This window comes from Diabrotica virgifera, chromosome 8 (genome assembly GCF_917563875.1).
Source record: "Diabrotica virgifera virgifera chromosome 8, PGI_DIABVI_V3a".
Taxonomy (NCBI): Eukaryota; Metazoa; Arthropoda; class Insecta; order Coleoptera; family Chrysomelidae; genus Diabrotica; species Diabrotica virgifera.
The window spans coordinates 157,876,113-157,898,638 of record NC_065450.1 but is presented as its reverse complement, the minus strand read 5'-3'; the positions used below and the strand labels follow the sequence as shown (position 1 = coordinate 157,898,638).

Sequence of the window (22,526 nt, the reverse complement as noted above, 5' to 3'; positions counted from 1 at the left end):
GTACAAAATGGTGTGACTTTTTTCTTAACACTTTGTGGACCATATAGAACAATTTGGTGTTGGAGGATAACTTTCACTTTGGATGTCTGGGTTTTTGTCTAGTTATACCATATTATTTTACGTTAAAAAAATCGTAACTTTTATTGAAATATGATTGAAGGATTGCATGAGATCCTATAGTCTTCAGAAAAATTAAAAATATCTGCTATAAAAACTGCAGAAAAAATATTAAAAGCCAACAGAGTTGTAGTGAGTTAAACGCAGAGGAACTTGATTTCAGTTTTTTTTTTACTTTTAAGGTAAAATTAGGTTTTTGACAATGTTCCGCTACTTAAATTTTAAGTTAACTTTATTTTTGTTTTCAGTATCACCAAAAATATAAAGTAAGATCAAAATTATTAATTTACCACCCATGGTTATTATCTCGAGAAGTAAGCTTTATTTTTGGGGTGGGCCGCTCGTCTATAGGTATGCTGTGACAAATCTTTACATTATTTTATTTTAGTACGGTATTATTACCATTTTATTGGTTCCCAAGGTTCATAAATAGACAGGTTGCATGGTAACTTTCCACCAATCAGCGTCGAGAATCTAATGGCGGGAGTGACGTCACCCAGAATGCTGCATTCAAATTCATTCACTTCAGTCATTGAAATGAACTCGGAAAGTAGGAATGTATTGAAAATGTGTATATTTAAAAAAATACGTTTGGATTTTTAATGACTATTTATTTCATATATTCTTTAAAAAATGTGGTAGATACCTTAGAGTTACAAAAATCATAGAATATAATTGCAATTAAATATATGCAGTAGAATAGCATTACTACTTAATTAAAGCAGAAGGAGATTCTTTCTTGTGTATATATGGGACTAAATCATTCAAATATCCTAGGTATATTAATAATGGATTGAATACAGTTTACTTTTTTAAATTATTTTGAGTAGGTATATAATAATTTTTAATTGGGGATAATGCATGTAGTACATTATTATAAATTCCTCCTAACATGTAAACCATGGTGAAAAAGAGATTCAACTAAAGATTTATGTATCAAAATTAGTAGTTTTTCCCTTAAGTTTAACATAAGAGCATCTGAGTACGTTAGGTACTGGATTATAATATCTAAAACTATTAAAACATTATGATTCCATTCAATAGGTACCTGTGAAGTTTTACATTAACAGTAAATTATAAAAAAATACAATTTCAGTGCAATAAAGGGAATTTTCCCCATTTTATATATTCATTTAGTTTATAATTGTTTATTCAAACGATCTTCAGATGGCTGCAATATTGGTTATAATTTTATATGAAACAATTACATATAATAGATCTATTATCTATAGACTTAATTAGATATATTATTCAATAAGTCTAAGCAGATTGTAACCTACACAGATGATGTAAACTTGATGTGAAGAACCGCAATAGACATTACAGAACTGTAATGTCTCTATACAAGAATGTCCTTTACTATACAATACAGCAGAAAGAAAATCCAGTAAGTAAGTAGGTACTTAATACAACCACATTAAAATGTATCTTAACACTTGTAAAAGAGTTTTGGGTTTAAGTTATTATACTAAAAACACGTAATGACATCTATAGATACATTATATCTCAAGATATAAACACAAATTAAAACACTAATGATATTTAATAACAAAATATAGCCTCCAAACCACGTATCCTATTATGTTTACACACAATTCGTAAAAATGATCGTCTGGGTGACGTCACGATGACAATATTTCATTTGTCAATGTCAAAGTTACCATACAACCTATGGTATAGGGACCTTGATTGGTTCCAGGCTTTGTCAGATGTGTAATAAACTCATTCAGACTTCAGATATTCGGTGTGTATTTATCCAGATTTTTATATGTTATTAACCCGGGAGCAGTCGCGCCGTTAAACCCTCGGTTAGTGTTCTGGGGTATACCATAACCCAGGTACTCCTTTTATTGCTATAAAATCGAAAATAGATTAAACAGCGCGCTCTAGCCCCAAGTAGCTGTAGTTTATACACGTCTTGTCGCGATAACCTTGTTGCCAGCTGTCGATACAATTTCAATTTGAATTAGGAGTTTGTCAAACACGATTGGGGTATGTCATACTCCTGCACACTACTGTTGTAATTTTAGTTGTTTTGTTTTCTGGGGGTAAAGTACAGGATATTTTGATGTTTTGTCGAGATGTACTATGATATTTATCTTTCTTAAAAAGCAAATTTCAACAGCACTTCTGATCACACGAGGAAGAGAAATTCGCAGTTGAAAATTTGCCTTCATAGAAGATATAACGACTGTGTCATATGTTTCTGTTTTGAATAAATCAAAAAATGTAATCCTCTTTTTTTACCTTGCATCATGGTGACACTATAGTTGAAGAAACTGCTGAAATTAAATTGCCTGACATTATCGGCTTTTAGAATTCAACCAAAGGCGGTGTTAGACACATTGTATGAGCTATCTGCTAATTAAAAGAAACAGCCGCAGCTGTCGTTGAACTTTTACATTATTTTATTTCGTTTTTGAATACAGTTGGAATGAATGATTAAGTTATATAACAAATACAATAAACATTAATCTGAAAAGATGAATGATTTTAAAAGGAGTGGGTATGCAGCTGATTTCTGAGTTTCGAAACCAACGAAGAAAAAACCCTTCCTTGCGTCGACCACTACGTGATAATCAGCAAGCAAAGGTACACGAATTGGAACATAAGCGACGTAGAACAAGAAGTAGATGTTCTTTTTTTCCAAGAAATAAAGATATACAGACATTTTACATAATATTTATGCGATGTGATACTCCAATTTTTTTTTTGGAACAAGCAATAATGACATGTTTAAATTTTGCCTATTTTGAATAGTTCTTACTTTTTTAGTTTTTGATGTATTTTGGCAAATATTTTTTCTTCACTTTGTATAGTATTAGGCTATAAGTTTCTTTAGAGTTGTGTGTTCAATAAGATGTTTCATAATATATGAGCGTATTATTGTTCACCCGTGTTTTTTGACTGGCATAATTACAATATGTCGGATAAATGTTTTTAACTTGTAAATATAAGACTTTTACAGTTACAATATTTAACTTATTCGCTTTATAAGTAAGCAAAAAACAAGACAAATCATTTTAAATAATCAAAAGTTTAAAATCTTTAAATAGGCTATTGATTGTGTACTATAGAAAGGAACTACAACGTTAACGGGGTTTTATTACTTCATATGGTCAATGAATCTCTATGTATGAAAAAACCGCGGAGTGCTACCATTTAAAGGGGTGCGTTTTTGAGAAATGGGTGAATTAGTCCCTGGGCACAGGTTACATTAGGGTGAGTTCTATGCACTTTTGGTACAAACACGTCTACATAAAAATTGTACCTGGTTAAATTTCCTATCTAAGTATAACTTTCTAAAGTCAAAGATACTTTTTTTACAAAAATATATTCAAAAAAAAAGCCCAAAGGAACCCAAAAAAAGAAATTTTGTTTTTTGTCCCATAACTTTTGTCCACGGGGATATAGGTATAGACATTGCTTCATAGAAAAAAAACTTACATATGTTCTCTTTAAAATGATGCTTAGTAGAGGTCGTTAGGATTTACAGTTTTCGCAATATGATTTTTCAAAATTCGCCACTCACAGCAATTTTGGGCAATTTTCCTTGTTATTTCGCAAATATTTTTCTGTAACTTTTTTCTACGCAACTTTAGGCATATGCAATGGTACATATGTAAGAGGAATAGAAATCAATTACCTTTAAAATGTTCTACTGTATAATGTTGTACGACTTCTTTTAAAGAGGTTATCTTTTTCAAGATTTTATACTTTTAACAAGTTTTTATATTTTTTACGATTATTTTTTAAATTTCCCAATATAACTTTTTTTCTTCTACATTTAGGTATATATTATATAATAAAGAAGAAAGCTTATTCTGTTTACTTTAAAATGATGTTTTATAAAAAATTCTAGGATTATTTTTGAATAAGATATGTTTTTTCAAAATGTAATAAGTACTTGCAACGATTTTTGATTTTAGGATTATTTTTTAAATTTCTCCTTATAACTTTTTTATGTGATTGTGTGTTATGATTAAATCTTATTTTTTATAGGTAATACTTTGGATCCACTTGACTCGGCCGGGCAAACTTCAAAATATGGATTAATTCCAATATTTACTGCCAAAGCTCCTGCACCACAAGCTTTGCTTGAAAAAAAAGGATGTACAAAAAACTGCCGTTGTAGGAAGATAGGAATTAGTTTTTCAATATTCTGCAAAGGGTGCATGTGCATGGGTACTCATTGTGGGACTCTAAGATAACTGAGGTGTCAGAGGAAGATATTGAAGCTAATGCTAAAGAGATGGACTTTGATTTTGAAATTTTTTAAATGTCAACGTTTAAATAATTTTAACTAAAGTGATGTTTTCTAAGACTAATATTTATGTAATTTTTGTAAAAAAATAATTTTAAATAATACAGGTAAAAAAATATCCAAGAATCACTCGGTTTCCATTATTTAAATATAGATGATACACCATTTTAAAGAACAGAAAGTAAGCCCTCTTTATTCAGCAATATATAATATATTCATGTACAAGAAAAAAAGAGTTATAATGAGAAATTTAAAAAATAATCCTAAAATCAAAAATCGTTGCAAGTACTTATTACATTTTAAAAAATAATATCTTATTCAAAAATAATCCTCGAATTTTTTGTAATAAAAAATTTTAAAGTAAACAAAATAAGCTTTTTTTATTATATAATATAATATATACCTAAATGTAGAAGAAAAAAAGTTATAATGAGAAATTTCAAAAATAATCGTAAAAAATGTAAAAAATAATATTTTTTTTATATTAGGTATTATATATTATATAATATAAGATTATATTATATATACTATATATAATATAATATTATATAATATACAATATATCATATAATAATATAATTTTCCGCAAATCGCCAGGAAATTTTGACATTCCTGTCAAATTTTCTTGAAGAAAAAGTCAGGAATTCCTTACTGTAAGGAAATGTCATTTCCTTACTGTAAGGAAATGATATTTCCGTACAGTTGTTAGTGTTCTACATAAATGATAGAAAACATTGTCAAGTTTGACAATTCAACCTCAATACGTTTCCATAGTAACCCAAGTAATTTTATTAGGAATTTCAAAGCACCATTTATTTGGGAATAAAATTATCGCGTTTTTTTTAAATCAATCAATATCTGTCCAATTTTTAAACGATTTGCGGAAAAATAGTATGTTTACCTCGTAGGAAAAGCCACATTCCTGGACTATGTGTTGCTAAGTCTCGGCTTGCGCCTCGACTTAGCAATCTTCACAGTCGTCCAGGAATGTTAAGCTTTTCCTACCCGGTAAACAATGTACTATTTCCGCAAATCGCCAGGAAATTTTGACATTCCTGTCAAAATTTCTTGAAGAAAAAGTCAGGACTTCCTTACTGTAAGGAAATGTCATTTCCTTACTGTAAGGAAATGATATTTCCGTACAGTTGTTAGTGTTCTACATAAATGATAGAAAACACATTGCTATTAAAACCTTGTAAATTACCTTAATCATTAAATTTTCTTTATCTGGAGCTTCCTGGATAAATTTTTCAATTTCTTCCTTCGTTAAAATCTTAGATTTCTTTGCCCTATAACCTTGAGCTTGCCGTTTCAATAAAGAACGAAGTTTTGAGTATGTAGATATATCTACATTGTGTTTAAGTGCAAGGGTTGACTTCAGCATTGAATAATTGGCCCGTAATGTTGAAGATTTCATCTTTAAACAAAGGTCTAGGAAGTATGCCATTACAACATTTTCTGAGAAAGAACTCGTATTTTTACTCATGCGATAATCCATAAAACGTCTGTATGCATTTTCGTACTTTTCTCTTGATTTCTTTGGCAATAATTCTAATGAAGCAGTATTCACTGCCTCAACCAGCTCTGGAGGAGTCCCAGGAATGGAAATTTCATCATCACTTATCATTTTAATTTCGAGAACACCAGCAATTAAATTTATAAGCGTCAAGTTTGACAATTCAACCTCAATACGTTTCCATAGTAACCCAAGTAATTTTATTAGGAATTTCAAAGCACCATTTATTTGGGAATAAAATTATCGCGTTTTTTTTAAATCAATCAATATCTGTCGAATTTTAAACGATTTGCGGAAAAATAGTATGTTTACCTCGTAGGAAAAGCCACATTCCTGGACTCTGTGTTGCTAAGTCTCGGCTTGCGCCTCGACTTAGCAATCTTCACAGTCGTCCAGGAATGTTAATCTTTTCCTACCCGGTAAACAATGTACTATTTATTTTTATATTATATTATAAATCGTTAAAAGTATAAAATTTTGAAAAACCATAATCTCTTTAAAAAAAAAATCGTACAACGTTAGACAGTAGACCATTTTAAAGCTAATTGATTTCTGTTTCTATTACGTGTATCATTTCATATACCTAAAATTACGTGGAAAAAAGTTACAGAACAATATTTGCGAAATTACAAGGAAAATTGCCCAAAATTGCTGTGAGTGGCGAAATTTGAAAAATCATATTTCGAAAACTATAAATCCTAATTACCTCTACTACACAACATTTTAAAGAAGAAATATGTAGATTTTTTTTCTGTAAAGCAATGTCTATACCTATATCCTCGTGGACAAAAGTTATGGGACAAAAAACAAAATTTCTTTCTGTTGGGTTTCTTTGTGCTTTTTCTTTTGAATATATTTTTGTAAAAAAAAAGTATCATTGACTTTAAAAAGCGATATTTAGATAGGAAATTTAACCAGGAACAATTTTTATGTAGGTATGTTTATACCAAAAGTGCATAGAACTCACCCTAATGTAACATGTGCCCAGGGACTAATTCACCCATTTCTCAAAAACGCATCCCTTTAAGTGGTAGCACTCCGCGGTTTTTTCATATATAGATGTCCATTGACCATATGAAATAATAAAACCCCGTTAACGTTGTAGTTCCTTTTAGCTATCTTATTTTGAATATAATCAATAGCCCAAAAATTCCTGCGTAAGTTAATTTAAGGTATGACATACCCCGGAACACCTCTCGGGATAATTTATCTGTGCACACTAACGCAGGAAAAAATCTAATATTTTATCCTTTTTCCTGAAAACTTAATGAAAAATTTTTCAACATAAAGTAACCTTTACACGTATCCAGTAACTGGCGCCAGTCTCACTAGAATGCGAGTGCTTGACTAAGACAGCGCTGGATAGGTTCGTTAACACGTATCCAGTAACTGGCGCCAATCTCACTGGCACTCTTATTAAAAATCCTAATACGGCCACTGAAACCACAGGTACGACAGCGCCAGCGACTGGAACGCTGTGTTTACACGTGTCTACAACCACTGGCACGGGGTTAGAGGGGACGCGGACGAGTGCCACTGGCACGAAAAATAGACCAGCCTTCTATTCGAGACAGCGCTGGACTGGAACAAAAAAGCGTTTACATGATGCCAGCACTGTCGTTCCAGTGCGACTGGCGCCAGTTACTGGATACATGTAAACGCGCCTTAACTTTCCAGTCGTATGTGCCACGAGGAAGATTGTAGTAGTAATAGGCAGGTATTTTTTTTATTTTTTTTTTGTGGAATTTATGGCTTTGGCGAGAACCAATTAGCTTTAAATTTTTTTAGAAATAGATATTTTTAACGTAATAAGTAAATAAAAATTCCATAAGAAAAAATTTCCTGTAGCTGGCTGTATACCATTAATTAAAAAATTGAAGAAAAAATCTTTTGTGTAAAAGGTTTATTTATTTGAAAACCCCAATGAAGGGCCACATTAAAAAACAGAACGTTTTCGCTCTAAAGAGAGCATCATCAGTGTTCGAAGTCTAAAATAAGTATAACCATAATTAGTAAAGACAAGAGTAAATAATTTTAAAGGTTGACCAAGATAAAAAATTAGATTATACTCACAAGCTCTACATGCTAAGCCACCAAAAATACATGGGTTAAAACCCTTAAAATGCCGACTAAAAGCCTTACATTGGCATAGGCGTAACCAGGGGTGGTTTTGGGGGTTATAACCCCTCCCTTTTGGATGCACTTTGAGCTCTATACGCTTAACACCATTATTATTCCATACCCCCGGAGACCTTCAAGTAGACATACCCCCCCCTTGGGATCATCCTGGTTACACCTCTGTACATTGGCGTGTTATATATTAAACCCTGGCGATGGGTAAAATCTAAGAAAGATATACCTCAAAGCATCATCTGATTATACCACGAGCATTTGATTTCTCTGTCTTCACAAAGAGAAAGGTGAAAGCCAACTGATTACAGGTGACAGGTGTGAAAGCGTTTCTGACTAATGACAGTACGAGACAGACAATGTAACATGAAGTTTTGTGAACTGATATGTAGTTAGGTACACTAGCCACTAGTTATAAAAATTATTATTCCCTATTAAGCTAACAAAAATAATACACGGAATGAAAATAACGTTATTTAAAATCAATTGTCAACGGGGTTCAAATAAGTGTATTACTAAGGATAGGCAACCAATCATACATGCGATCTACTTACTTTCTCTGCCCTAAATGCATTTGATCATATGGGCAAATTAATCTTTTTATAGCTATTAAAACAAAATAATATCTATATTTTAAATTACATCGCCTGTATGATTGTTTTCCTATTCTTAGTAATACACTTATTTGAACCCTGTTGACAAATGGTTTTAAATAACGTTATTTTCACTCCGTATGTTATTCTTGTTAGCTTAATAGGGAATACTTGTAATCTCAGCATATGATGTTTGTTGTTATTATTGAATTTTACCTCCAATAATAATTTTTATAACTAGTGGCTAGTGTACCTAACTACATATCAGTTCACAAAACTACATGTTACACTGTCTGTCTCGTACTATCATTAGTCAGAAACGCTTTCACACCTGTCACTTGTAATCAGTTGGCTTTCACCTTTCTCTTTGTGAAGGCAGAGAAATCAACTCAACCACCCACATGCTCGTGGTATAATCATAAGATGCTTTGAGGTATATCTTTCTTAAATTTCACCCATCGCCAGGGTTTAGTGTATAGCACGCCAATGTAAGGCTTTTAGTCGGCATTTTAAGGGTTTTAACCCATGTATTTTTGGTGGCTTAGCATGTAAGTAGAGCTTGTGAGTATAGCCTAATTTTTTATCTTGGTCAACTTTTAAAATTTTTTACTCTTGTCTTCACTACTTATGGTTATACTTATTTTCGGCTTAGAACACTGATGATGCTCTCTTTACAGCGAAAATGTTCTGCTTTTTAATGTGGCCCTTTATTGGGCTTACACAGAAGATATTTTTCTTCAATTTTTGTAAAGAAAAATTATATAAAATAAAAATTTGTTTTAAATTCGTATTTAAATTCGTATTGTAACGCTTGTTTCACACACTAAGAATTTTGACCGTGCAATGGTTAGTCTGGACACTTACGACATTAGATTGCTCAAAATTCTTTATTAAAATCAGACCGCTTGTATTAACTTGGGCCAAGAAGTTTTAGCTAAAGTTTGTATTAAGCGTGGTGTCAGACAGGGATGTGTTATATCACCGAGTATTGAAGTGCTACGTCTGGTCCGTTTTGTTCTATGGAGGTGAAACTTGGACAATAAATGTGAAGAATCTTAACAAATTAGGAGCGTTCGAGTTATGTTGTTACCGTTGCATGCTCAGAATCCCATGGACAGCACACATATCCAACGAGCGTGTGCTGGAGACCATGCACACAGAGCGAGATTTGATCAAAGTCATAAAATGAGAAGGGTTCATTACTTCGATCATATAACGAGAGGACCTAAATATCGCTTACTCCGGTTGATCATTTAGGGTAAAATCGAAAGAAAACGCTGGGTTGGAAGAAAACAATTGTCCTGGCTGCGTAACATTAGACAAGGGGACAGTAGGGTGCATCGAAAAAGGCGAAAAAAAATTTTTTTTTTGCGATGGGAAAGTAATATCTCACAAAAGTTGCCCAAACAACTGTTAAGTATTTTGGTAAAATTTCTTCGAAATTGGAAAATATCTTCTGCCCCCCTAAGAAAATTAAAAATTTTGAAAAAATGTTAACAGACGAAAAAAAGTTTCATTTCGAAACGAAAATGTAATAGCTCACAAAAGTTGCCTAACACATTGTTTAGTATTTTAGTAAAATTGCGTTGAAATAAAAAAAAAATTTCTGCCCCCCACGGCAACTAAAAATTAGAAAAAATACATTAATATGCGAATTTCTTTTGTAAGGGAAATGTAATAGCTTATAGAACTTGAATAAATAAATTCGATTTAAATTGGAAAATATGTATTTTCTGGTTTCACAAGGCTATTAAAAATTTAACGTAAGAAAAGTATACTAAAATATTCTTTTTATAACAAAATAGCCTAACTGATCCGTCTCCCTGACGTAACCCAAGTTTTTTAATACTAAAATAAATATAAAGCAAAGTAAAAAATTAGGTATATAAATATTACAAAAAAATATGGTAAAAGTATTCTATTCGAAGATGGAAGATGTCTTCCGATTTAGCATAGTGAGGCATAGTTTTTCTGGAATCAATTCGAGTTTTTATAAATACATCCCTCGAATACGCTCCACAAACTGCTAGAGAAGCTTGACACATCGTTCTACAATTGTTTGTGGTAGTCATATTTTTCAATCCCAATGTTAAAAGGGTCTAAGTTAGGGTTGTTAATAAAATCTCGCAGACTGTCACTCGAAAATCTAGAGATATAGGTGGTTCTGTAAGGTGATATTCTTGTTAGTTAATTGGCTCAAAGTAGTCGTAAGAATAAAAATTTTTATAGGAGAAAATTTGAAGACCCTCATGTTTTTGATTTGATCACAGGCAAACTTCTTTTGATGTCCAAGGGACCAAGGGGTAGATCATTTGAATGTCGCAGACATACAAACCACTGAAGCGGTTTTTTAAGATGTTCTTCTAAGAGCCGTATTATATCACCCTTACCGCCAGTATTCACGACTGTTTCGTCACATGCAATAGCTGGATTTGAAACTTTCTGATATACCAGACAGGGGATACCCATATCCGAAAAATTTGCACCCTGGCTCATGCACAAGTGTTATGTGTTCTTCCACGATCGATTGACAATAAAACTTGGTATTGCTTTTTACTTGAGCTAAAGTTTTGTCTTTGCGTCGGTAACTTTCTCCTTCTACCGTTGTTATATCTGATTATATTTGTTTTTGTTTTCTCTATCAATCGAGCTTATCACCATTTTTCTGGGACCTCTTTGATTGATTGATATAAATTCGCGCTCATCCAGAGACACTTTTTGAGATGTGCTACAAAGACAATTAGGTAATCAGAGTGTCACATTTGCATGCTGCAAGATCGAAACGTGTAGTTTTACTTTTGTTCTTAAAGCATTGAATTTTATTTTTGTAAAATTCACTGTTTTGACTGTTCTTAAATGGTTTCAGAAGTTTCATATATTTGTCATGATAGTCTTTTAAAAGCTAAATAATTCTTGTACGTTAAATTATTGGAATTAAAGCCTTTTTCCATATTTCCTCCAATTTAATTGCAACCTGTTGGGCAACACCAGAAAATTCTGGCTCTTTCTTGCTGAGTTTTTTATCCGCTTGCAACCACAAAACTTTATCGCTTGTTTGTATTTCGGTAAAACATTTTCAGGTATATTTGGTGGTTGCCCAAAAATGGTGCTGTCCACAGCACATCTTGATTTTATTCCCCATGGTCCTGGTTTATCTATTTTAAAAATCTTTGATTTACAAACAACAATAATAACAAAGTAAGGCATCGCACCAAACATAAGTGTAAATTACACGCACTGACTCACGAAACGGGACATTTCAAAGGGGTTGGGGAGACTGAAAAAACAAATAAAACTTTAAATATCGTTTAAATTTCTAATTAACAACATTTTAAGTTTCCTTTAATTGATCTTAGAACGAGCTAGCACATATTTTGTTTCAAATAATAAAAATGGAAATTTCCACAAAAATCAGATATTTAATAAAATTCAAGGTCGTTGGGGGAGCAGAAGATTCGCTTAGAAAAAGAATTAAAAATACTAATATGTTGAAAAATAACACTAGCAACTTTTTCACACTATTAGATATAACATTTCCAACTTTTATTTTTTCGATGCACCCTAATGTACAGGTCGAACGGTCGAGGAATTGTTTCACATGGCTGCCGACCGAGAAAAATTTCATCAGCTTGTTAATACGACGATAGCCAACGCTTGAAAACAAGCACGGCACACAAAGAAGAAGAAGATGGTTGAAATGTACATAGTGGCTTGAGCAATTATATGGAATTTTTCTTCCTTCACCGAACGTTCCGAGCGGCGAAAGGAGAAAAATTCCATATGATTACTCGAGCCACTATGTACATTTCAACCATTGCACGGTCAAAATTCGGACATCTTGGATATTAAAGCACCCTATGTAACGCACAGCTGAATTTTTATGTTTGTGGGTCACAGTGTTGCCATGCTGTTTTCTATATATTTCTTTCATAATTTCAATCAATGTTAAATGTACCTACAAGAATAATAGAATAGTAACGTTTACTTCTCCGTCATTATACTAGGTAAAATGACAAATGAGGTGTCAAATGAAAGCTTATAATCCAAGGATAGTACTAAATGTGAGAAATTAGACCTAGATTGTCTGTCCCTCAAAAAATAAGCGTTAGATTGGGGATTTCTAATGTTGACATTAAAAGTTGCACTATTTTTTTTCTATAAAACATTTTGATCTAAAACTTACCAAAAAACTTCTTTGTACTCTTTATTTTAAAATAAACGTGATTGAGAAGCTAAATTTTAAACTTCGTCACACCACTTTTGCGATTAAACTTTGCAATGCACAAATCCGCACCTTTTTCTTTGAAAAATTCATAACCTTTATCATGATAAGAATAAAAACTTGAGGCAGATACCTTAGTCTTCAGAAATGTTACAGCTATATAGTGTAAAAATTTCAGAAAAAAATATTAAAATGGAACAGAGTTGTAGCGAGGTAAACGCAAAAAAACGTGATTTTTTTTGTTTGTTTTTAGGTTAAAATTGCGATTTTGACAATGTTCCCCCACATAAAATTCAAAATAAACTTCATTTTCGTTTTCAGCACCCTCAAAAATATAAAGTATGAGTAAAATTAGACATTAATCCCTCTGTGGTCAGTATCTCGAAAACTAAGCGCTTTTTTGAGGGTGTCACGCTCATTAGGGTGGAGTGAAAAAACGACTTTCTACGATATCAATTTCTAATAGTGCGGAAAACTTGCGCATAGGCATCCTTAAAACAGGAAAAATAAAAAAAAATTTTAATATCCTAAGATCGCGCAATAGTCCTAAAGTTTGAAAAAATTTGAAAAAGACGGTCATTTTTAAAGTCATGGGAAAAATATTTCTGATGAACATTTTTTATTCTAATAGCTTAAAACATTTTCTTTGAGGTGTATTTAGCTCGAAAAAAATATTGTCGAACATTTTTATGTATATTTTGAGATCGCGCAAAAGGCCTAAACTTTGGGGAAAATCGGCAAAATGAGGTATTTTTCTTAAATGCTCAAAGATTTTTTTCGAATATTTTTCGATTGTTAGAATATTTTTTATTCTAATAGCTTAAAACCTGTTCTTTGAGGTGTATTTAGCTCGAAAAAAATATTGTTGATCATTTTTATGTATATTTTGAGATCGCGCAAAAGGCCTAAACTTTGGGGAAAATCGGCAAAATGAGGTACTTTTCTTAAATTCTCAAGGATTTTTTTTCGAATATTTTTCGACTATTAGAATATTTTTTATTCTAATAGCTTAAAACATTTACTTTGAGGTGTATTTAGCTCGGAAAAAATATTGTTGAACATTTTTATGTATATTTTGAGATCGCGCAAAAAGCCTAAACTTTGGGGAATATCGGCAAAATGAGGTATTTTTCTTAAATGCTCAAGGATATACCGAGACTGTAATACTTACGCAAGACTTCAGAGTAGACACTGGTGTTTTGCTTTAGAATTGTTCAACATCATGTGCAGCTCCTCGCCCATTTCAGTACTTGTTGTACTGAAATAACCCAGGACTCACCACGTGGAGGTGGCTGCACTTCGAGTCCCACCCACGCCCTACCCAACCAACCAACCAATTCTGGGCGTGGTAAAATTACTTTCCGCCTTTGAACTCTGATTTAGTGTTAAATTTTGGCATCATTGATCTTGATTTCAGTGTTGCCCTGATATACCCATCACGGTTTTCATGGCCACATACTTTTCCTGAGGCCTCTGAACTAATTTCACACATCTTTCTACCTTTTGTGTGTGGCAAGGAAATGTTAAGCAATCAAACTCAGGTAAAGCTTTCTCTTTGAGCAGGGATTCAATGTGCTCTGTTGTCATCCTTGCAATCAAAGGTGGTGGGGTCAGAGCACACTTTGACCAGTCAATTAGTTCTGTATAATCTTGAGCGTCAAAGTTTATCGAAGGTACCTTGAATATCCTGACGCTCTCTCCTGTTCCTTGATTTTGATTTCTAGCTTGAATTATTCTTCTGTATCCTAACTCTCTGATATGTTCTCGGTCATCCAATATCATAGTTAAAAGCAGATTCTCTGGATGACAGAAAAATCCATTTCTTTCAATGACTGGATCAATTATCGTCTTTATGTCATCTGGTAAATATCTTGTAGTTTGTACTACTTTAAGTACATGCTTTGGTCAGTCTTTTACAGTGTGGTGCTTTTTGATGGCGAACCACACAGGAGCATATGTCTTGACAATGTAGTTGGCCAATATTTTCAGCTCATATGAAGGACTTTCTTCAGAAATGTAGAGTCTTAGTACTCGGTTGGCACAGGTTAACCACCTGGAGTGGCTAAGGGGACCAGGATCTTTAGCAGCTAGGTCAGGTTCACAGAGTCCAGTTGTAACTGACTTAACCCTTAACTACAGAGATCCGGTATTTTTTACCGGCGGGCATTCCCAAAATGTGGATTTCGTGGTAACCTCACCACTTACAAGTTCATGTGTTTCTGGACCTCTCGGGTAGTTTGTATAACAATGCTAGTCAAACCGTGTAGTGTGTATTGTCAATATTTTCTTTTCTAGCTCACATCAAAAATCTTAACCGGTAAAAATTACCGGATGTCTGTTTTAAGTAAGCATTTTTATATGAGTACTATTTTTGTAAATCTGAAATGTTTATATTATTTTTTTGTGTTTTTGGGGAAAAAGTAAAGAAATGGACTGTGGAAGTCATCGTAGACTTTCAATGAAGGTTAAATTTGAAGATAAAAATTTTGAGGCCACTTTGCAAAAATGGAATTGCCATTTAATTCTGTGATAATTTTACCCCTTGCAGATTTTTTTTCATGGATGTAAAAATTTTCGTAGATGCTATTTTATATTTCCTTTGTGATTCTATGTTACGTTTATTTGTTAAAAAAAGTCTAAATTTTTGTCCATAGCATTTATGGCCGTTTGTTTCAATAGACCAAAAATGTCACCAAAATTCTCGTTCAATAGATTATTCTTTAAAAATCTTGTATTATATTATTAAAATCACTCATTTTACCATATTTCCCATATCTAGAAACTCCAGAAAAACACATAATGCGTATTTTTTTGGTTTTTATTATTAACTTTATATTTTAACTCTATTTTATAATGACCGGTAAAAAATACCGGGGATCTGTAGTTACGTGATAATATTGGAATGTCTGTAGTTAAGGGTTAACAATATCTAATAAGTATTGCTGATCCTTACTAAGGTCAGATTTGGTAATAATGATCTCAAATTCAGGTACAATGACTTCAAATGGTACTACGTCATTTTTTGCACAGTTCATTTTCCCAATCGGGCCACTGAATGATGCTGGTCCTGTAGTTGTGCCATCTAGGTGTTCAAAAAGATGCCTGTAAGGGAGTTCATTGAAGTGTAATAGGCACACAAACCATTGCAGGGGCCGTTTGAACATTACTTCGATGTTGCGAATCACTCCATTTTTCCATCCAGTGTTGGTGGCGGTTCCATCGCATCCAACGGCTTCTACTTCCTTCACATCATAGTCTTGCTCTCTCATGAAGTCAATAATGCACTGAGCTATTTCACTTCCAGTTCCTTTTTTTGGTGTTACATGACCAACATACTGGCCACCAGGCTCACTAATAATACTGATGTGCTCTTCTTTTGTTACTCTACGATAAAATTTGGCTCCTAATTTTTCTTGAGTTTGAGTGGTATCTTTTCTTCCATCAAAATAGATTCCCTTTACTTCTTTAAGCTGATCTTGATTGTCAATTGTTACTTCTTTTCGCAGCTTTTCTTTCTCTCTCCTAATCTTACTTCTGTCAATTACTTGAGACATATCTGAATCACATATTAATCCAAGATCATGCATCACACCGGATGCAATTGCTGCTGTGGCCCTGTCGGAAACTCCATATCTGTCACTTATCATAGCAGTAGTTGTCAACTTATAACGCATTTGCGATGTTGAAGGCTGTGACAAACTCATATCACAATGACTTTCTTGGTCGACACTTTGACGAACATAAGTATCTCATGTGCTGGATGCGCTGGTATCTAAGGAACAAGTTTCTTGCTGCAAGAGATGTAATTTTCTCTCTTCTCTTTTATGCAGAATCACTGACACTTTCCTATCCACATTTCCAATAAACATTTTTCTTGTAGTTCGTTGGTCGTATACAAACTTCAATTCAATATCAGGGATCTTTTTTGCTTTCTCGCAATTGTAAACTTGAACCACAGAACAGTCACAGCTTAGTTTTTTCTCGCATTCACATGAAAGCATTATTTCACACTTACATGCTGCAATATCAAATAGTTTTCCCCGAGCATTAGCGATAAAAACTTCCAGTCTTTCCTTGAAAAAATCCTTGTCTTTATCACGGTTAAATGATTTCCTGATCTTGTAGTACTCTTCGTGATACGAAATTACCATTTGGACAACACGAGTGTGTGTAACAGTTGGAATTGAAGCATTCTTAAAAAGATTTTCAACTTGAGTGGCAACACTTTCTGCAATAGGTGGAAATTTCACCTTGAACTTTGAATCTGAAAATAACATTAATCTTTGTCTCTCTTCGAAACAAGAAAGAAGTACGTCCTCGTACGTTGGCAAAGTATGAGCACTTAGTTCTCGAGACGGACCGAAAATCGGGCAAACGTTCGTGTGGGATTGTCTTGTAGCAACTCCACGATTCGACGACATCATGTTGAAATTAAAAACACTACTAACAAACTAATTTTGTGAAAAATACTCACTATTTTACTGTAACACAAGTCTTGTAGCAACTCCACTAATCGACGACATTATGTTGAAATTAAAAACTCTACTAACAAACGAATTTTGTGAAAAATGCGCACTATTTGACTGTAACACAAGTAAACGCAAACAGACAACTGTACTTGTTGCGAGCTACTACGCCTACTAGTCACAGTAGTCAAGCCGCTGCGATGTTGTCACTAAGCGCGGAACAGTCCATGCATTGACAACAAGGGGAGTAAGCTTGGAGGAGTGCGCCATTAATAAGCAATAAGCAAGCATGACTGAAAGTCGAATCAAGTTTTGTAACACATCTAAAATAATAAATTAATATGTAGAAATGCATCGGGTATGATTACAAACCGAACAGACTTCGTTTATGTCTTTAGAATTTCACGAAAAATACCTCATTTTGCCGATTTTCCCCAAAGTTTAGGCTTTTTGCGCGATCTTAAAATATACATAAAAATGTTCAAGAATATTTTTTTAGAGCTAAATACACCTCAAAGAATATGTTTTAAGCTATTAGAATAAAAAATATCCATTAGAAATATTTTTCCCATGACTTTAAAAATGACAGTTTTTTTTTCAAATTTTTTCAAACTTTAGGCCTATTGCGCGGTCTTAGGATATTAAAATTTTTTTTTTATGAGCGTCGCTCATGTATAATATCACAAAAATTGTAACCTGATAATATGAAAAAATAGAGGATACGGCAACAATGGCACAAGTGATGGTCGGATGGAACGCCAAAATCTACACAGACATATTAGGGTGCTTTAATAGCCAAGATGTCCCAAAATTCTTAGTGTGTATTTCGAGCGTTACATTTATCTAATAGGGCGACTGCCTACGTGACAGAAGTGGGCGCGAATGCTTCCGGGTAAAGTATGCTGAGGATTATTGCTATTGGTCCGTTGTCCACTAATAGTTTGAGTAGTTTTGCTTTAGATTGTCGGAGACTGCTCTTTACCGTCATTTAGTTGTATTATTGCAGAATATCTTATGCAATATTCTTGGCTCATCATTTACTACTCATCTTACAGCTTAAAGGTTTTGTAGGTATTTTTTCCACATTCATATTTTAGACTCTATGTCCCAGATAATATTTCCGCCCGACTCAGTTAGATTTCTTTTTTTGTCTGTGCTTCAGTCCATCTTTCAGTTCTGTCACTTTCCTGTGTATATTTGAACGACCGTATTTTAACAGCAGATTCTCGATTTATCCGCATCTTTCCATTTCTGTTTTCTTTGGTTCCTCTGATTTCCTTCTTATTTTTAGATTCATCCCTTTATATCTGTCCTCTTTGGGTCATATTTGGAAATTCTTTCGTCCATCAGCTTTGGGTTGTCCTCTGGTATCCATGCATTTTATTTAACAATTTATTATTTTTTTCTTGATTATTATTATATTTACATAGTCTGAAAGCTTCTATAGTTTTTTCGCCTCTGATCCAGGCGGATTTGGTTGCAAGCTACTAATGTCAAATTATATCTAAGAGATGACTAAGCTTTACCACTACAATATTGTGATCTTATACTAAAACCTAGTTTGATATTTAAGTATTGATTATAATAATAAATGTATAAAAGTGATTGTAAAAGGTACAAACGGTGGGTGAAACACTATAAAGAACTCAATTAGAGGAAGTATTGAAAAGGTGGGTGGAACACTATAAAAAACTACTTACTATCGAAGTAGAAGATCCAAATCAACCACCCCCAGGAGCAAGCAACAATACACCATTAGAGCGTCCATCAATTTAAGAAACACCGGATGCTATAAAACACCTAAAAAATAATAAATCCCCAGGAAGTGATGGTATACCTGCGTATCTTATTAAATTTGGATGTGCTACTCTGAATAATCAAATATATAAAATAATACTGAGAGCCTGCAACGAGAAATGAATCCAGGAAGAGTAGTGTATTGGAATCGTTTGCCCGCTACACAAAAACGGTGACCAATTGGAATGTACAAACTATAGGGTAATAACCCTCCTTAATACAGCATACAAAATAATTTCGAGTATCTTATATGATCGCCTCTAAGTGCATATTCAAAGGAACTTCTAGGTGAATATCAAAGTGGTTTTAGACCTGGTCGATCAACAACAGACCAGATCTATGTGCTAAGGCAAAATACTGAAAAAAAAACCAATGAATTCAATATCGACACATACTATCTTTTCGTAGATTTTAAATCTGCCTAAGATAGTATCTTGAGAAATAAATTGTATGAAGCCATGGATGAATTCCACATCCCCGATAAACTAATAAGGGTTACAATGCGTAAAGTTGTTTTCAAAGTCGAAATACAGAGCGAACAATCACAGGCGTTTGAAACGCATGTTGGGCGGCGACAGGGAGATACGCTGGCGTGTCTCCCTTTTAACATAGCTCTGGAAAACGCGGACAGAGATGCCCGAATAGTCAACAGAGGAAATATTTTTAATAAATCATCCCAAATGTTGGCATATGCAAATGATGTGGACCTAGTTGCCCGCACAACACGCAAGCTAAAAGAAATGTATACCACCTTCTCAAATGCCTAAAAAAATATGGGCCTGCCAGCAAATGAGGGGAAAACTAAGATGATGGCATCAATACCCAACAATAGAGCCAGAAATATGGGTCACCAATTCACGTTGATAACTCTACCTTTGAAGTGGTGGACAAATTCACATACTTAGACTCCCTGATCACCAAAGAGAACGTCATGATGGAAGGGGTCTAGGACGTTTCATCGCCGCCAGTTCATCGCCGCCGTTTCGATGCCGCCAGTTTATCGCCGGCCGATTCATCGCCGGCCGTTTCGATGCCGTCGGTTCATCGCCAGTCAGTTAATCGCTAACTGATATATTTCCTAATTTTTGACTAATTTTCGACAGTTACATTTATTATTTATTTTTAGTATTAATTAGGAATTCTAGGAAATGCGAGATATGACCATTCCCGTTGCCATACTTAATCTTTTAATAGACTTTTAAACTTTTATAATATAAAATATAATTTAACACTACAAATTTAATACTGTTTAGTATCAAATTTAGGGGAAGTAGAAATAGAACAGTAAATTAATATAATAATATTTTTTATCTTCACTGATGATGCATAAGGATGCTGAAATAGTTGCTATATGGAGATGGTAGTCCAACTCTGAATCGAATATAAACAAAACCTACCTTGAACCCTTTTTAATCTTTTTCATTTTACTCAGTTTTTGAGTATTTAGAAACTGTCTTTCGGTTCTTTTCCTAGACGAAGAGAAGGTAAATGCGTGGCCTAAGTGTCCTCTATTTGCTTTCTCTTATTTTCGTCGTCTCTACGTGATTATATATTGTAAAATCCGGAGATATGGGATGCAGCCAGAAAGCAGTTTATTAACGAAAAGTCTTAGATTTAAAATATTGTTCATTACATTTTTATTTCAATTATTCTAATTGTTTAAAAAGTAGTAAACTTTTTATCTGGGGCTTTTCGTTGTTTTCCTCGTAATACGAGAGATGTCGCTGATTTGCGTCTCAAAAGGTGGGTTCATTACATCGCGATGTTTTGCCTTAAAAGAGGCAGAATGTTTATATTCCCTTCAGAGTTGTGACTGCATAATCCTCACTGATGATGCATAAGGATGCTGAAATAGTTGCTATATGGAGATGGTAGTCCAACTCTGAATCGAATATAAACAAAACCTGCCTTGAACCCTTTTTAATCTAATAATTTTTTATCTATTTATTTGTCATAAGTTTTGAACTGAATTTAACGTCGTGTCGTGTCATCTCCCATAATACAAGATCAACTGACTAACTGGCGATGAAACGGCCGGCGATGAAACGGCCGGCGATGAAATGGACTGGCGATGAACCGGCGGCATCGACACGGCGGCGATGAACCGGCGGCGATGAAACGTCTCATTCCGTGATGGAAGATATCAAGCCAAGGATATTCCTAGCAAACAAACGCTATTTTGGTTTGAGTACACTGAGTAAATATATTAATACCAAACCCTTATACAACCAGTGTTGACAAATGGATCGAGGACATGGACCATCTCCATGACAGATGAAAACCTTTTGCTTATGAATTAAATGCCTTGCCTCTGAATCGAAACAAAACAAAAATTGCCTTTTAATTCACTTCTATCTTTACTCAGATCGTGAGTACTGCGAACCTTTTCTCGTACCTTTAATTGCATATTGTAGAACCCTTTCCGTTTTCTATATTCGTCGTCCTATGCCTTGTAAATTGTTGAAGGCAGAGATTGAGGATGTTAAAAAAGAATGGTTCTAAGAAGGAATGTTTCACATTTAAATTAGTGTGTATTATTTTTAATAACCTATTCTGTATCTAAGACTTTCTTATTTCCTTCTGCTTAAATTTGAACGAACGAGCCTGAGAGGAAAATTTGCTGGCATCTGTGAAAATAGTGTTTGGAGGAGAAGGAACGAATACGCGATACCCCACAGTTATAAACAAATATTTGGTGGTAAAGACGTAGTATCTCTTATTAAAATAGGAAGACTAAGATGGGCAGAACATTTAGTATAACAGTAGAGCAACCCTCCTAGAAGAAACCTTATGTCACAACATGTGGGAAGTAGAATTAGGGGTAGGCCAAAACTCAGATTGAAGGATAGTGTAGTTGAGGATGGTAGAAAAATAGGAGCAGCAAACTGGCAGCAGTTGGCAATGGATAGACGTGACTCGCGTAATAGACTTGAAGATCGGGGCTCTTTGACAGGGCTGTAGCACCATTGATGATGATGATGATGATGATGATGATGATGATGATGATGATGATGATGATGATGATGATACTGATGATGATGATTGTGAAAAGTAGGTACATCTGTTTAAGATAAAGGCGGCAGAAACTTAAAGTAAAGACAAATTAATTCACAAAATTATGTTTATTAAACGTTTCATGTTTTCTAAAATTTTGGTCTAACTAACATCCTTGTCTGAGATAATAAATAGTCATCATTTCTAAAACTCCACCAGTTAATTCCTTTGTCTCCAGTCGCCTCGTTCCGGAACATGTTTCTAAATTTACCATTTAAATTACTCTGGTAACAGTTGTTGTACCACCAAGCTCCTACTGAAATTTAAAATATTTTTAATTATTTAATTTAATATACCAGAGGTACAAAAATTAGTACGGAACTAGCAACTATAACTAATTGTTGTGTAAAATTTAACAGCAGACTGA

General features: G+C 33.7%; 1 protein-coding gene across 1 annotated transcript in view; it reads right to left on the bottom strand.

Annotated features, from left to right (window-relative positions):
* Positions 1-22,208: 22,208 nt before the first annotated feature.
* The window catches only part of LOC126890409 (fibrinogen C domain-containing protein 1-B-like), a 29,770-nt gene continuing 29,452 nt past the window's right edge, over positions 22,209-22,526 (bottom strand). The window contains exon 6 of the mRNA XM_050659314.1: positions 22,209-22,415. Within this exon, the coding sequence (XP_050515271.1) occupies positions 22,249-22,415 (167 nt within the window). The 3' untranslated portion in view covers positions 22,209-22,248. The remainder of the gene's footprint in view (positions 22,416-22,526) is intronic.